The sequence below is a fragment of the Rhinopithecus roxellana genome, chromosome 9 (assembly GCF_007565055.1).
Source record: "Rhinopithecus roxellana isolate Shanxi Qingling chromosome 9, ASM756505v1, whole genome shotgun sequence".
In the NCBI taxonomy this organism is placed as follows: Eukaryota; Metazoa; Chordata; class Mammalia; order Primates; family Cercopithecidae; genus Rhinopithecus; species Rhinopithecus roxellana.
In genome coordinates, this window is record NC_044557.1 from 102,666,659 (window position 1) to 102,683,490 (window position 16,832).

The window sequence follows — 16,832 nt, forward strand, 5'->3', positions numbered from 1 at the left end:
TGACTCTGCCAGAGCCTTGACCATGGACTTCCTAGCCTCCAGAACTGTGAGAGAAAAATGTTTGTTGCTTCTAAGCAACTGTGGACTTTTGTCTACCTGAACTGAACAAACTAAGACATCCAGTATTTCACTTTATTTTATATTTATGCATGGGTACATATTTATTGAGATTTTTGTTCTATTAAGATGTTTTTCTTTCATTATATATATAATTTTTGCTATTAAGGTAGCTCTTTTCTTTCATATCAACAATATAACTGGCTACTTACTTGTCTGTTTCTAATTGTTTCAGATAACTTTTGCATCTTCCTAGTATACAAGTATCTGAAAAATTGTAGTTTTTCCCCAACCTTTTAAATGTGACTACCTCTTATTTTATTCTTTTGCCTAATTTCATCAGCTACTAATGACAATGTTACATGCCTAGTAATGGTTTGGTGGGGATACTTGTGCTTTTATGTCCTGGGAGACTACTGATTCCAGAAATTCAGAGTTAAAAATGATTCTGAATTGTTTATAGAATAAACTATGTGGTATCCAAATTTTGCCTTAAAATAATCTAGTGGTTGGGGAATAGTATTGTGTGTATGTTTATACACAAACATAGATACACATGTAAGTAGTCTGTTTTGTATATATGAAATGAGGGGCTAACCATGAATCACTGTGGAAACTGGGTGATGGATGCATGAAGCTTCACTATACTATTCTCCCTTCTTTTGTATATGTTCCTTAATAAAAAGAAATAAAAACATGAGGCTGGGAGGATTTCTGCTTTGAAAATGTTTAAGAACTTTCTGCTCTTCTCCTCTTGGCAACCACCCACTAAAACCACAAGGAGAATGATAAACAGAAACAATCACTGATGAAACTACGAGGGGTTTGTAATCCAAACCACAGGACATGAAGACGGAAAGCAGATACCTGCAACTGGAAGATGGCTTTGCAGAGCACAGGAAGAGGAACTTAGCAGAAAATAAGAGTTCATTATTAAGAGCATTTAATTCCCTAAATCCCACCTCTTCCCCATCCAGCTAGGATACTAAGGGAAAGCTGAACCAGAGAGGCTGAAATGGAGTGAGGCACAGGACTGGAAAGTGAAAACACTGAAGCTGTACCTGGGTTCTTTTTAAATTATAACATGTTTCTTATATATATGTGTATATATATAGAATGTTTAAAATATATATACAAAATATAACATGTTAAATTTAAATTAGAACATCCATTTAATGGATGGTTACAGTATTTTTTCTAGTTTCTGGTGCTCCCAGCTGTGCTGGGAGTGCTCCTTACTGACATGTAGGCTTGGGTACAGACTGCGGAGACTTCATTTCCCTCCCCAGATCCCAGAATTTTGTAGCTGTACTTAGAATGCCTGGAAAAGGAAGCCAAAGGCTCCCTCCTTGATGTCTCCCTTAGCCTAGGAAGAGCACAAATATCCCGCATTATACCGTTATTACGGACATCGCCTGGACCCATGTAACACCTGCAGATCATACAGCTGGGAGCACCAGAAACTAGAAAATATTGTAACCATCCATTAAATGGATGTTATAATTTAAAAAGAACACAGGTATAGCGTCAATGTTTTCACTTCTGAAGTGTATCTAAATATCTACATATAAATGTAACACAATCATTTGTTCATTCTTCTATTTTATGTTCTAAATTTTTAATTGATTTTTTAGAGCTGAGGTCTTGCTATATTGCCCAGGGTAGCCTCAAACTCCTGAGCACAAAGGAGTTCTATCTTCAGCCTCCTGAGTAGCTGGGACTACAGGTGCACGCCATCATACCCGGTCTCCTTTCTATTGACTTTTGGATTGTTTCCAACGTTTTGCTACAATTACACATGATGCTGCTACTTGCCTCTTAAGACTTTCTTAGGATTAGAACTGCTGGACCTCAGGATATGCAAATGCTCAACTTTACAAGATTGTGCCAAACTGTTTTCTACAGAGCTTGAACCAACTTATAACTCACCAGCAATAACAATTTATAGCTCTCTCAGCTCCGAGAGTCTCACACATGTGTATATCTGGGGATCTATCTTAGAGCTATTATATGGTATATGCTTTGAATCAGTGACCAGCAAATGGTGCTGCCTCTCCAGGTATTCTCCGTAGCCAGAATACACAGGCTCAGCAATAGAAATGGGAGGATCTTACAGTGGAAGAACCTAGCAAATACCATCTTACCCAATAAAGAAACATCACCAGTGATATTGACATCATGTACCCTATGATATGTTGTACTGGTGGGAACGGCACATCACCTTTGTAGTATCCTTTCTGATAAAACATAGCCTCAATCTGATCACACGGAAACATCAGACAAACCTACACTGAAGGACGTCTTACAAAATAACTGACCGGTACCCTTTCTAATGTCAAGGTCATGAAAGACTGAGAAACTGTTACATACATTGGAGGAGATTAATGAGGCACTGATGACTAAATTCATGCGATGTGGTATCCTGGACTGGGTCTTGACAACAAAAAGACATCAGCGGGAAAACTAGTAAAAGCCAAATCAAGTATACAGTTTAGAAAATACTAGTACCAGTGTTAATTTCTGAGTTTTCACAGACCTGCCACAGTTTACAGGTGTCCACATTAGGGGAAGCTCAGTGACGGGTACAGGGAACATCTATCTTTGCCACTTTCTGTAAATCTGAAATTACTACAAAATAATTAAGTTTTTTGTGGGTTTTTGTTTTTTTTTTTTAAGTACAGGAAAGCCACAGCACCAAACCATGGTTGTATTTAAAATTAAGACAGGAACTTTCAGAAAATTAAACACATTTTCATAGTAACTTGATCAACACCACAGTTTATTTGTAAACATGTTATATGTGTCAATAATCAAATTGACAACACTTTATAGATTTCATTGTATAATATTAACATCCTAACAGAAAACGATCCACTGTACTCAAGTTACAGTTTGGTATTTTAAAATCCTTAAATACAAATTGTATTTGAAACACTGAACACAAAAAAGAAACATGAATGGCAGAGAAAACTGAAAACATCAAGTAAAAGAAACCAAGATTCCGTCCCCCTGCAAGAAATATAAAATCATCTGATTACACAATTCAAAAAAGAAATACAAGGAAATCAGATATTTTTTAATGATATAAAGTTGCATTTCTTCAAACCCATTTTAGACGTGAAATTGTACCATATTAAATTCTATGTCTTTTTTGATATTTGTTCTTTTTTTTCTCTTGGTTTCTAAAGAATGTTTGCCAGGGTTTAAATTACATTAAAGAAGTGGGGAAAGAAAGGAAGGAACGTGGTAAAAAGTCAAATGAAATTAACTATTTGCAAAATAATTGGATATAAATTTTTCATGAAATTTCTTTGGCAAGTAACAAAATCTGCATTTTCAATTTACCTTTTTGTTGAAATGGATCAATACTTGTAAGAGTTAAGAGATTACATGAGTTAATGTATAAGTAAAACAAAGCCAAATTCACAAAGCAAAGCGCAAATATCAGTTTTTCACATTTTGCTAAAAGCTCTAAAAATGCACTCTCCCTCCTTAAGAGTACGAGAGGTCTTCAGCTCGAAATCAGATGACTGCTCTTGCCTCATTCAACACAAGAAACCAGAGGGGACCCCATGGTTTTTCAGTACTTTCCCTAAAATTCATGATCACTATTAGGTTCTATTTCTTCTTCCTTTATCTCTCAAAGGAAATATAGCAGCAAAACACTCCCATATTTTAGGCTTTAAATTCATAAACAACTGGGTTCACTGCCAACAACTACAAATGTTCAATTGTTTATTAGTGTACATGTCATTACAGTTGGTTTAGATGGTTAATATAGGAATAAATAAAATAACTACATTCAAACAAAGGAAATTAAAATGAGATTGAAGAGCCCTGATCAAAAAAAAAAATACTTACAACTTTCAGCTGAAAAACTGTAAAAGTTACATACATACATACCTAATGGCACTAGGAATGTACAATATCAATTATTGGAAAAATAAGTGAGTGACTCAGAGTCATAAGAAATTATTTAATATTAGTATTTTTTCTTTTATAGACAAACATAACATACACATGGTTTCTACCTTCTATAAGACAAAGTAGAAAAACCGTTACTGCATTTACCTCAAACACAGCACTGACTGTGCCACAGATAACATGGTCCAAAATATTCAATTCTATAGATAGGCCATGGTATTGAATGCATGGTTAAGTTTTAGGAAAGGCATATATTTCCAGAAGTAAGTATGTTAAATACACAAATATCTATAAATAACAAAAAGTTATCAGCAAAAACGTTTAGGTTATAACATTCCCAAACTTCCTAACATTTTAAGTGTTTTAGATATATGTTGTCTGACCAGTTCGTTTGGTTACAGTTTTAAACTAGCAAACCATTACCCTATAAGAGGAGCTAACTAAACTATAACACTGCACAAACTTCCCAAGGAAGGTAACTTGAAAAGTCTAAAAAGTGATTCCAATTATTCTAATTAACATTTGAGATGCTAAAAGAATCAATGACTCAAGAAACAATTTGAAATAATTCCATTTTTCTTTATCATTTTCTAAAAAAGTACTCACACAAATTTAAGATCCAGATTGTTTAAGAGTATGTTTTCAAAGTAGGTTTATCACTAAAGCATTCTGATCCAAAGACATAGTCTTAATGCTTCCAATATGTAATTCTAACCTAAAATCACAATCCTTGGTTTGAAAACATCGAAGCTAAGAAACAAAACAATAAATCAGGGTGAAAATGTGCAGCAGCTATAGCTACAAGAGTGGAAAATAAACTCTATTTTTTCCATAAAGACTCTATGAAAATATAAAGCCCAAAGTCAGTGACAACAGAAGCCCACATATAAATGGTGTTTAAAAATAGAAAGTTTTCTAAAGCGTCTCATGAGATGTCAATGAATAGTCATAATCTGAGTTAAGACCTTAAAAATCAAGGTTAAGTTATACATAACTATGCTGATTTACATACCTTCTACAATGTCCAACTGACATACATAATTTACAGACACCCACAGGAATTCATAATGCCCTATCATATCATCTCTCAATACTGGATGTTTATTGTTTTATAGTTTTACTACTTTAAGTACCAAGAAGCCTTTTCAGAGGAAGAGTTCCATCTCTTCCCTTGATCCCCCAAAGTATAGGTAACAAAATATAAAATTAAACAAGATTTATGTTTGATAAACTAACATATAAAATTACCATTGCAATTTTCATAGTGACTGCTTATAAACATAACAGTCATCATAAAGCCTATAAAGTATATACTTAGTTTTATAAAAGAAATGCAGATTGTCTCAAGGTAAAAAACATAGTGCTGGCTGCTAAAAAGCACTTTGTTGCAATAAGATGTGCAATAATGAGCAAAACTTCAGAAAACATGAATATGTTCCCCAAACTTTTTAATATTAGTTAAGCAAGAATTGCACTGCAGCAGCAGGATGCTTTTTAGTGGCTGACACTATAAAGCTAACGTTAAGAAAGAAAAAAGGCAGAAAGTGTGAGCAACAAATGGTGTAACCAAATTATTGCAAATGGAGATTAGCAATAAGAAGTGAGGAAGGTGACCGTCCACTCCATTCTGATAAGACACCATCTTTAAATATTAAGTTTTTCGCAGGAAGTGGAACACCCATGTCAGCATACGATGACTGTGAAAGCAAACTTGAAAACCCAGGCTCTGTGTGAATATCCAATGTTGAAGCACCTTCCTAAAAGATCAAGAAACAAGAGAAATGATATTTAATACTTTACCAAAACCACTTAACTCATGAGAAAGAGAGACCTTGATTACCTGAGAAGTGTTAATGGATTGCAAAGCAGTCCAGGAGATGCACAGATCGACACTGTGAGCCCGAAGCAATCAACGACAGGTATGAATATGTGTAAAAATGACTAGCAAAGTAAAACTGTAGTAAGTCCTTTTAAATAGAAATAAGAGGCTATGAGACTGTGGAAAAAGCGAAAGTTCATTTTTAGAAGACCTGACCTACCCCAAAGCGTTACCTAACAGGAGAAAAATCTCTTTAAAAAAAAAAACAAAAAACTTAACAAAGGCCAGGTGCAGTGGCTTGTGCGCCTGTAATCCCAGCACTTTGGGAGGCTGAGGCGGGTGAATCACTTGAGGTCAGGGTTCAAGACCAGCCTGGCCAACACGGTGAAACCCCTTCCTACTAAAAATACAAAAAAAATAGCTGGGCATGGTGGCAGATGCCTGTGATACCAGTTACTCGAGAGGCTGAGGCAGGAGAATGGCTTGAACCCAGGAAGCAAAGGTTGCAGTAAGCCGAGATCGTGCCACTGCACTCCAGCCTGGGCGACACTGTCAGACTCCATCTCGGGGAAAAAATAAAACAAACAAACAAAAAAACCTTACAAAACACTAAGCACCAGAATAATCCATCTACTCCACGCTTCTCAGATTCATATACTCTGCACAGATCTCTCCCCAGGACTCCAGGCTCAAACATCCACCTATCTGACACTTCGTTTCAGATGCTTCCCCATGCACTCTATACTTAGCATGCCCATCATTGAACTCTCAAATTTTTCCCTCACCTCTTCCTCCACAGTCTTCTCTGTTCACATATCCAGCTAATCAAGAAACACAAGAATCATTCATGATCCCTCCCCTTCCTTCCCTTCACAGCCCTAATCTTTTCCTCACATTTAATCACCATCAAGTTTTATCAACCTATCTCCAAAATATATCCAAATTAGTTTACTTTATTAATTCACTATGGCCAAGGCCTTCACTGCCACAACAGACAGCCCAGTATTGACAGAATTTTGAAATTTTTCAGTTTATTGCATCCTTATAAAATTTCCATTTTTGCCTATTTTTATAAAATAATCCATCAGAAATAACATCTCTCCCCTGTTTAAAAGTCTTCAATCATTTCTCTTTGCACTCAGTGTAAAATACAAGTTCTCTAACCTATGCCAGAAGGCCCTGCACACCGTGCCCTGGCCCTCTTCTTCAACCTCACCTCTTGCTTCTACCTCTCTTTCATGAGGTTTCTGCCACACTGGCCTTCATTTGTTTCTTTGTTCACTGGACATTTCCCAGACACAGGACGTACAGATCTAAGTTCTGCCAGAATATTCTTTTCCAACTTTTTGGATTCAGCTTATATGTTATCCTGTACCTACTGAAATTAGTTCTACCTGCAGATTTCATCTTTCATCTTGGCTCCTTCAAAGTACTTATTAAAATATTTTAGAACTTATGTATCTTAATATTTATCTGATTACTGTCTCCCACAACACTCTAAGGTCCATTAGTATTTTACACATCACTGTTTCCACAGCACTCAGCAAAGAGTCTGGCATAGGTCAGGGTCAAGCATTTACCAACTGAATGAATGAAGTAAAACTCCAAAATATTGATTTCATAATGTTGAATCAGATATTCTGAATAGAAACATTCTATTCTAAAAGTTTACCTATAAATCAAATCTAGAATATTCTTTCTTTCCTTGGGGACGGGGGGAAGACAAAAAGTCCAGAGCACTGGCCTTTGCTGCCACAACAGACAGCCCATCCTGGCAGCGGAGAATCGCTTTAGTTATTGGGAAGTGCACCTAGCATGGTACACGGCCCATAACAGACACTTAACACATTTCTGTTCAGTAAAGCACCATCACAGAACAAAGAGATCAAGCTTTGGTCTCCAAAGACCTGGCCAGTGAAATGTGCAAGTAAATTAACTTCTTGAATCAAATTAATGTTTATTTCATATCTTGCTGCTGTGGTGATCAAAAACAAACAGAAGTGTTGTGCATACTTAAAGCTCTGTACAAGTACCATTTGGACTTTTTGGTTTTTGTTACCTGGAATGAGTGAACAAAGTTAAGGACTTGCAGAGAGAGTTTTCTACTGGAATGTAAGAGGTTTTGAAGGCTGGAAAAAAAAAGGCAAGAAAAAGTTTAAACATAAAGGCAAGAATGAGTTTCTCATAAGAGTTTAATTTTTAGCAATTTAAATGCATCTATACATCCTGACCAATCACAAAACATTTTAAAAAACAATTTCAATGTTTCTTATCAATGAAATTTTTGCTTGTTTTAACAATAGGGAGTAGTCATACATCAAAAGTCCATTTTGAGCCGGACACGGTGGCTCACGCCCTTAATCCCAGCACTCTGGGAGGTCGAGGTGGGAGAATCACGAGGTCGGGAGATCGAGACCAACCTGACCAACATGGTGAAACCCCGTCTCTACTAAAAAAAATACAAAAATTAGCCAGGTGTGGTGGTGCACGCCTGTAATCCCGGCTACTCAGGAGGCTGAGGCAGCAGAATCACTTGAACCTGGGAGGCAGAGGTTGCAGTGAGCTGAGATTGCGCCACTGCGCTCCAGCCTGGGTGACAACAAGACTCCGATTCAAAAAAAAAAAAAGTCCATTTTGAAATAAAACATATAATGTAACTAAAATCAAAGTTATCATTTTAAAAAAATTCAACTATTAGTAAACATAAATGTGAAATGAAAGAAAACTTTTCAAATGAAGATTTAGGCACTGTGAGGAATGACAACCACGACATAACCTTCAAACAACCAAAGTAACTGCAAAAGACAGCCTGGTAACAGATTAAACACACACCAACCCACCTAAATATTTTTCAAATATGTAAGTCAGTAAAAATTATAGTGGTAATCTTTAAAGTTCTATAGTATTTCCATTTTTTATTTATGTATATTATTTTGTTTTCAGAGAATAGACGCTGAAATTGTCAACTGAGTACTCTTCATTTTCTGATAAAAGCCACATTACGCCACTTAAATGAATTATGTCCAACTTCATTTTCTGAAATAAGTCAAGAAGATCTTGACTTGTGGATTTCACCTCTCCAAGCCGCCTATCGTGACAATTAGATTCCATTATGTTCTTTCCTGCTAACCCAGTTTGCCTCAGAACCTTTACAACATTGCCTCTTAGCAGCTACTCACAACGGATCTGTGCTGGCATGTAAGATAAAACCTACATGTCATCTTTAAGGAAGAATACATATTCATTTTAGAAAATGTAGAAAGTGAAGCAAATTTTGTAAAATCACCATAATTCCACCTCAAAAACCAATCACTATTAACAGAATATAACATGAGTGTGTGTATGTTAGGAGTGAGACAAATGCAGAGACATTTTCTGCAGACATACATTTTTTAAAACTTAGGTTCATACTCCACATCGGCATGCCCGTTCCACCACACCCTCACCTCACCTAGATTACTAAATAAATATAATCAAAACATGTGCCCAAAATGTTTGCCTGTGACTAATTTCTGATCTAGTGAAATTTAATTTTGAAAAATACAGCAAAACCCTTAAACTAGTGATCTCTATTCAGTCAACAAATATATACAGAACAATTACTGTGTTCATGTGTGGAATAAAAGAAAGTAAAGATATAGTAACTATTCGCTGACTACTTAAAAACTGATATGAAAATATGACAGTGAATATAAGCAAGCCCTCACCTCTCTTTTCTGCAAAGGCCATGTGTAGCAATTTTCCTACAAACTTTCCGGTTTAATTCAGAACTGAACAGTGGAATTCCAAAGCACAGCTCAAGAGGAACCCAATCTGCTTCTGTTGTGGCACCTAAGAAAGGATACATAAATTTACTTTTTTATCATATATATTATATATAACTGACAAGGTTTCTTAACCTGAGGTTCATAGATTACTCCTGCCCCACTGATATCTACCAGTGGGCTTGGCAGGGGAAGAAGAAATTGGAGGGGGCCAGTTAATCTCTAAACAGGACAGGCATATTTTGGGTATAAACGTGTCTGAGAAGGTACACAGCTTTCATCCAATGTTCAAAGTAGTTATTTGCCCAAAAAAGAGTATTGTAAGACATCCGTAAGATGAGAGAATGAATCAAAACATTTACCACAGGAATAAGGTTATTAATAAGTTATTTTCAAGTCATAATTTTATAATACTTGAATTATTTTTCTAAGTATGTAAAAAGGCTTCCTAGAAAACTCTTATTTAAAAGTCTATTATGAATAATAAGAACAGACAAATGGCATGCAAATATCTTAACATAAAAGTTAAACCTCAGAAATTAGTCTAATCAAATTGCAAAAAGTTTTAGCGCCATACCAGAGGTTTGCTTTGTTGCTGACTCTATAGCTGCTTCCTCAATGACCATTTCAAATGACTCTGTACTCCCATTTACATCTGAGCCAGAAGCCAAATCAGGTTCTCCTTACAATTAAAGTACACACACAATATTAGGATTCTAGCAGTTAGCAGAAGCTGCCAATAAATCAGTCTTAACATGGAAAAGACTTCAGACAATAATAATGATGATAGAAAGAAAATGCATAATCCTTGGCTTAAAGAAGTGGTTTTAAGCAGGGGAGCAATTTTGATCCCCAAGGGACATGAATGAAGACACAGATGCTATTCAATGAATGCTAAACATCCGACCATACACAGGACAATCCTCCACAAAAAAGAATTATCCAGCTCAAACTGCACATAGTGCTGAGGTTGAGAAACCCCAGCCTAAAGAAACCAAAATTCAAAAAGAAGGACACAAGTTACTGAAGCCATTAGCACCCCTGTGGAAATACATAGCCTGATTATGTTATTACTCTTCACAGTTCTATTCTGACTCATATCTTTAGCACAGAAGATCCTCCAAGACCCCTCAGACCTTACCTACTTCTCTACTCTGATCTTCTACTACTGTACAACAAATTCTTTCTTTTGGCCACAGTGAACTACTGTTTCCTAATTCCCTCTGCCTGAAAGGCTGCCATCCTCCAAAAACACATTATCTTTTGTCTACCTAACTCTTCAATTTTCAAAACTCAAACTTCACCTTCTCTAGGAGGCCTTCTCTGTGCTGTGTTAGCGCTTTATGCAGACCCCATCATAGTCAATAACACCACACTGTATACTGACTCACGCATCTCCTCTCTAGGGTTTTAATCCTTGGAACAACATTGTCTTTTTTATTTCTTTTTTGTGTGTGTTTGTAGAGACAGGGTCTTGCTATATTGCCCGGGCTGGTCTCAAACTCCTAGACTCAAGCAATACTCCTGCTTTGGCTCTCCCAGAGGACTGGGATTACAGGCGTGAGCCTGTACCTGGCCTGGTCTTATTAAATTGCTCCAGCACCTAAGCAAGTATTCCATAAATGTTTGTGGAATGAATGACATAAAAAAGGACAGCTGTAATAGACATACTTTTAAATGACTGCTTAATTAACAGCCCTCTTCTCTAGAAAATGTCCCTACAATATTTGGCAGTCAACTATTTGGCCAAAGAGAAATGAGATAGGGGTAAGTACCTACCTCGACGGGAGCCAATCCAATCTACTGGATGGCAAGTAATCAATCACATTTTCTCAGAATTTCAAACTAAGAGGCTCATGAAATACTGTCAATCAATGGGAGATAATGAAAGATCTCCCAAAGTCAATGGACAAGAACTGCCACCATGGCAACCCAAACCACATATATGCCAAAATTATGCCAGAGCAGAAACAACTAGTAAGCATGAGAAGGTGATTTGGAAATGGATTTTCAAATTAAAAAAAAAAAAAAGTAAGTGGTATCTAAGAAAAATTAGCTATTGTCAATACGTAGGACAGATTGGAGATAGAAAGGAGAGGCCAGAAAGGCTAAGCAGGGAACGATTGCAACAGCAAATGTTAAAGGTTTAAACTTCAAGACCCAGACAAGAAGAGCAGTCATAGAGAATTTAAAATGAAGAGAAAGGGGATGAAATGGACATGAGAGACTTATCTAAAGCCTAATCCACAGAACTTCGAAACTAACTGAACATAGTGGAAAAAAGGAAAGAATGAGACAAAGGTAAGATTTCAGACCTAGATAATTAAGACAATGGTGACTTTTGACAGAAAAAGTTGAAAGGGAAAACTATTAAGTCAATTTTGGAAACATTTGTATAAAGAGACTAGAGTTTTGAAACCATCACCCTATAAAGCTAACTTAATGCAAAGCCTTATAAACACAGATATGACAGTAAAGAGCCCAAAAACCCCAAACCATTCTGTACCCCAATCCTATTTTCTTCATTTGAACAACTGATATTTGTCCAAATGATGTTCTAAAATATTTCCTCATGCTTCAGTGAAAGAATATTGAGTATTCAATAACTCAACATCCCCACAAAGGTCTGCAGCTTTTCATATAACACTGGGTTAAACTCAAAACCAATTATCTTAATTCAAAGAATCCCAACTATTGGCTAACCTCTCTCATCAGAAGCATCACTGAGTTTTCTATTTGCAAGTTGGCTGGAAGCATTCAACATGGTGACATATCCACAGAGATGCTGTAAGTCCACTCTGTTTCTTAGTATCTGCAATGCTTTATGAACACCCATATTGACATGAGTGAACTCTACGAACAGAATGGACATCACATTAGTGAACAGTTTCTAATAACGCAAACAGCTTAAACATACTTTATTAAACAACTCTTAGAACTACTTTTATACTTTAATACATCATAATTGATTCCAATAAAGAAGTATATAAAGTTGTTATTCTTACTGAAACTAAAGCTAACAATGTACTTGAAATCACATGCCTAAATTAATTGTATCTTAACTCAAGTTCTCATAAATATGTGAACTTATAAAAAAGAAAAATGCTCTATATTCAAATATAAAGAAATCTCTTTTTTATAATTCACACAATAATCCCCCATGGCAAAGGATCTACTAAGCAGTTTTTGAGATTTTATAAATTTTCAGATCCTGTTGTCATTATCTGCATCTCCAGGTAAACAATTATTTTTTTTCCTTAGACTTTATGAAGTATTAGACAGTTGTGTGAATGATAAAAAAGGAGAAATAGAGAAAAGTCTTCCGTCTAGGCAGATACCTACTTATTCTCTTTATTCCCAAGACAGACTAGGAGTCTTTCAAAAATCCTAAATGGGTCTTATTCTAACAGTTCTTTGTGGATGGCAAAGCACACGACAAAAAACTACCTTTTGCCAACACTCTTTAATAGCAAAGAACCTAGAACCTAAAAATTTTAAGATTTCCTGCCATGTTTTCCACCAAACTGTTGACATGAGTAATAATTTAAAAAAAAAAAAAAAAAAAAAGTCAATAGATACAATTCAAAAGGTACCTCCTTGTAGTTCTGTTTCATCAAATGGAAATGGGACATGGACAGTTTCTCCTATCCCATGCAAACCATGCCCCTAAACATAAACAAAAGTTAAAAGGTATACAAGAAACCTTCACTTCCAATCACTGATACTCAAAAGTAAATAAGATTGTGTCACATAATAGTATATTCCATATTAATACCTCATCAAAATTCTTTCAACAATTTTCTATTTTTCTACAGCAAGCAGTGATAATCTTACATGTGTAATAACCTATAAGGCAATGTTTCTCAAATTGAATGTATAGGCCAATGCAAAAAAAGGAGGCTAATTTAACAGGTAAATCAGGTGTTAGCCAAGTGAAGAGTGAATGAGACCAAGTTTATTCACACAAAGGTTAGCTAGAGTTCTGAGAAGGAAAAGTGGCAGAAGAATCCCCATAATCACATAGCGTACCACAGGTTAAGAGTGCAAAACTCAAAAACCTGCCCTGAAATAAAATATATTCAGAATAACTTGCTACAATATTATAATTACATATAATTGGAAACAACCAAAATGTCCACCAACAGGGGACTGGTTAATTAAATTAGGAGACATAACTTCAGTGGAGGTGCATAAATGAAAGAAAGCTATGACCTACAATGGAAAGATCTCCAGCTGCTAAATGGAAAAGGTAAGGAGCATATCTGTGTGCAGATACTTGCATATGCATAAAGACACTCTGGAAGGATACAGGAGAAATGAACAGATGAAATTATCTGATTTGGAAGAGAGATGGGGAGTGGAAACTTGGTAGACAGGGTTAGCAGGGGAGTAATACTTTGTTTGTCTGTTTTTTTTCTTGCTCTGCTACCCAGGCTGGAGTGCAATGGCACAATTTTGGCTCACTGCAACCTCCACCTCCCAGCTTCAAGCAATTATCCTGCCTCAGCCTCCTGAGTAGCTAAGATTACAGGCACCCGCCACCACACCCGGCTAACTTTTTTTTTGTATTTTTAGTAGAGACTGGGTTTGTCCATGTTGACCAGGCTGATCTCAAACTCCTGACTTCAGGTGATCCACCTGCCTCAGCCTCCCAAAGTACTGGGATTACAGGTGTGAGCCACTGCACCTGGGCTCTATACCTTTTAATAATATTTTATTTTTGAATCATGTGAATGTACTATTAGTTCAAAAATTAAATTTAAAAAATCTGAGTCTACCCACTTCACTCTCATGTTGCAAATGGTAATTCAGTTTCATGTATCACATTCAATTAATATTGTTCATTTGACTTAAAGCTTTGCTTATATTTAATTCCAAAATTTGACTTGAATTTGTAGTTGTGTAATAACAAGCATGAAGAATTTAACTTAACATCTACATGTATTTAGAACTGTTATAATAGGAATTTAATACTGAGGATCTGTAAATTTTTCCCTTTAAGAGAGACCCATACATTATTCAAGTTCAAGAAACCCTGATATATCCGAAGGAAAGCATACTCTTTCCGTTGTTTCATATAACAATTTAAATATATTTCTCAGAGCTCTCTTTGATTCCCTAAACCAGATGGCTGCAATAAATTACGGTTTTAACTAAAAATCTTAAATTTGTAACATGTTTAAAATTCCAATAAGGTAAATTTATTTCCATCAAATTTAATTAAAAAGGCATTTTTCTTCAGCAAAAGCAAAACTCCTTAATAAACACTTTAAAAACAGTACTGTCAGCCTGGTGTGGTGGCTCACACCTATAAGCTCAGCACTTTTGGAGGTCAAGGCAGGTGGATCACTTGAGCCCAGGAGCTCGAGACCAGCCTGGGCAACATGGTGAAACCCTGTCTCTATAAAAAATTAGCCAGGCATGGTGGCGTGAGATTGCAGTCCCAGCTACCATGGAGGCTAAGGCAGGAGGATCTCTTGAGTCTGGGGAAGTCAAGGCTGCAGTGAGCTGTGATCATGCCACTGACTTCAGCCTAGGTGACAAAGTGAGACCCTGTCTCAAAAAAATAAATAAAAACAGGTACTGTCTGCTGATTTGGTTGTTTTTCTATCCATATTTTGCATTAGCCCCCACCCAAAAAAAAAAAAAAAAAACACCTAATTTAGCTTGACCTACAGAGTACCACCTACAGAAATGACTTTGGCAACCACCACTCTCATTTTACTTTATTCAAAAAAAGATTTGTTACTATAAATTAAGACAGGGTTTCACTATGTTAACCATGTTGGTCTCCAACTTTTGGACTCAAGCAATTCACCTCAGCCTTCCAAAGTGCTGAAATTACAGGTGTGAGCCACTACACCCAGCCACCCTTCATTTTAAAGGTAAGGACAACTGAAGCTCATAGAATCACCCATTGTTCCTTCACTCTACTTCTACTGCCACTACCAACACAGTAACATTTTCTGAGATCTTCCCATGTGCTAAACACAGTGCTCAAGTCATTCTTTTCAAAAACCTTAACAAGATAGGAACTTTATCTCCAGTTTATAGGTAAAGACACAAAAGGTATTTAACTTACCCAAGATTACTAGTAAATGATGGAACCAAGATCTGAGTTTAGGCAGTCTGACTTAAGTCCATGTCTAGCCCATTCTATGATGCTATCTCCCATGACTACCCCATACTACATATTTTCCCTGCCTAATTTCATCCTCTCATGGTTTCAACTACCATCTACCAGCTGATGCTGACACACTTAATCACTCTTGTCTAACCTCTCATTTGAATTTCAGAATATTTCCAATTACCACAGGCACCACATAAACACAATGCATCAACTGCCCCATAAATGTGCTCCTCCTCCTGTGTTCCCCACAGTAGTGGTATCACCACCTCCTGTGATATCACTACCTCCCATGTTCCCTAGAGTACTGGTATCGTGGTAACACCACCTCCCGTGATATCACCTCCTCCCGTGTTCCCTAGAGTAATGGTATCACCACCTCCCGTGATCACCTCCTCCCGTGTTCCCTAGAGTAGTGGTATCACCACCTCCCGTGTTTGCTAGAGTAATGGTATCACCACCTCCCGTGATATCACCTCCTCCCGTGTTCCCTAGAGTAGTGGTATCACCACCTCCCGTGTTTGCTAGAGTAATGGTATCACCACCTCCCGTGATATCACCTCCTCCCGTGTTCCCTAGAGTAGTGGTATCACCACCTCCCGTGTTTGCTAGAGTAATGGTATCACCACCTCACGTGATATCACCTCCTCCCGTGTTCCCTAGAGTAGTGGTATCACCACCCTTCAACCGTCACAAGCCAAATACCTCAGAATCTTTCTTCCGTCTTCCCATCTCTTTCTCAGATACCTGATCAATTCTACTAACTGTATATTTGTAGTAGTTCTTAAATCCATTTTTCCTTTCAATTCTTATTACCATGTCCTTGATCCAGGCTATCTTTATCTCTTATCTAAACTACTACACACAGTTCTAACTGGTCTTCTTGTTTCAGGTGTCTCCCCACTCCCTTCCATTCTCAATATCATCCCAAGGTTGATTCCTAAAACACATTTGACCATGTTAATCCCAGTTACCCCCCTGTAATTGCTACCATCAATCTACAGGTCAACGTCTCAGCTCCACAGCAGAACACCCAAGGCACGTGGCACTGCAGGGCCCACCTACTTCTTCAGACTCATCTCTGACCACAACTCCCTCACACTCCAACTCACCCCTCAAAAACAATGAACAGCTATTGGCC

The 16,832-nt window shown here is 36.9% G+C and overlaps 1 protein-coding gene across 3 annotated transcripts in view; it reads right to left on the reverse strand.

Annotated features, from left to right (window-relative positions):
* Positions 1-2,814: 2,814 nt before the first annotated feature.
* The window catches only part of FAM91A1 (family with sequence similarity 91 member A1), a 50,148-nt gene continuing 36,130 nt past the window's right edge, over positions 2,815-16,832 (reverse strand). For 2 of the 3 annotated variants that reach the window (XM_010363893.2, XM_030937773.1), the window contains exons 19-24: positions 13,158-13,230; positions 12,268-12,417; positions 10,142-10,246; positions 9,508-9,631; positions 7,860-7,929; positions 2,815-5,738 (exon numbers count right to left, since the gene is read on the reverse strand). In XM_010363893.2, the coding sequence (XP_010362195.1) occupies positions 5,553-5,738; positions 7,860-7,929; positions 9,508-9,631; positions 10,142-10,246; positions 12,268-12,417; positions 13,158-13,230 (708 nt within the window). In that variant the 3' untranslated portion in view covers positions 2,815-5,552. The remainder of the gene's footprint in view (positions 5,739-7,859; positions 7,930-9,507; positions 9,632-10,141; positions 10,247-12,267; positions 12,418-13,157; positions 13,231-16,832) is intronic. The other variant, XM_010363894.2, reaches the window with a different exon arrangement.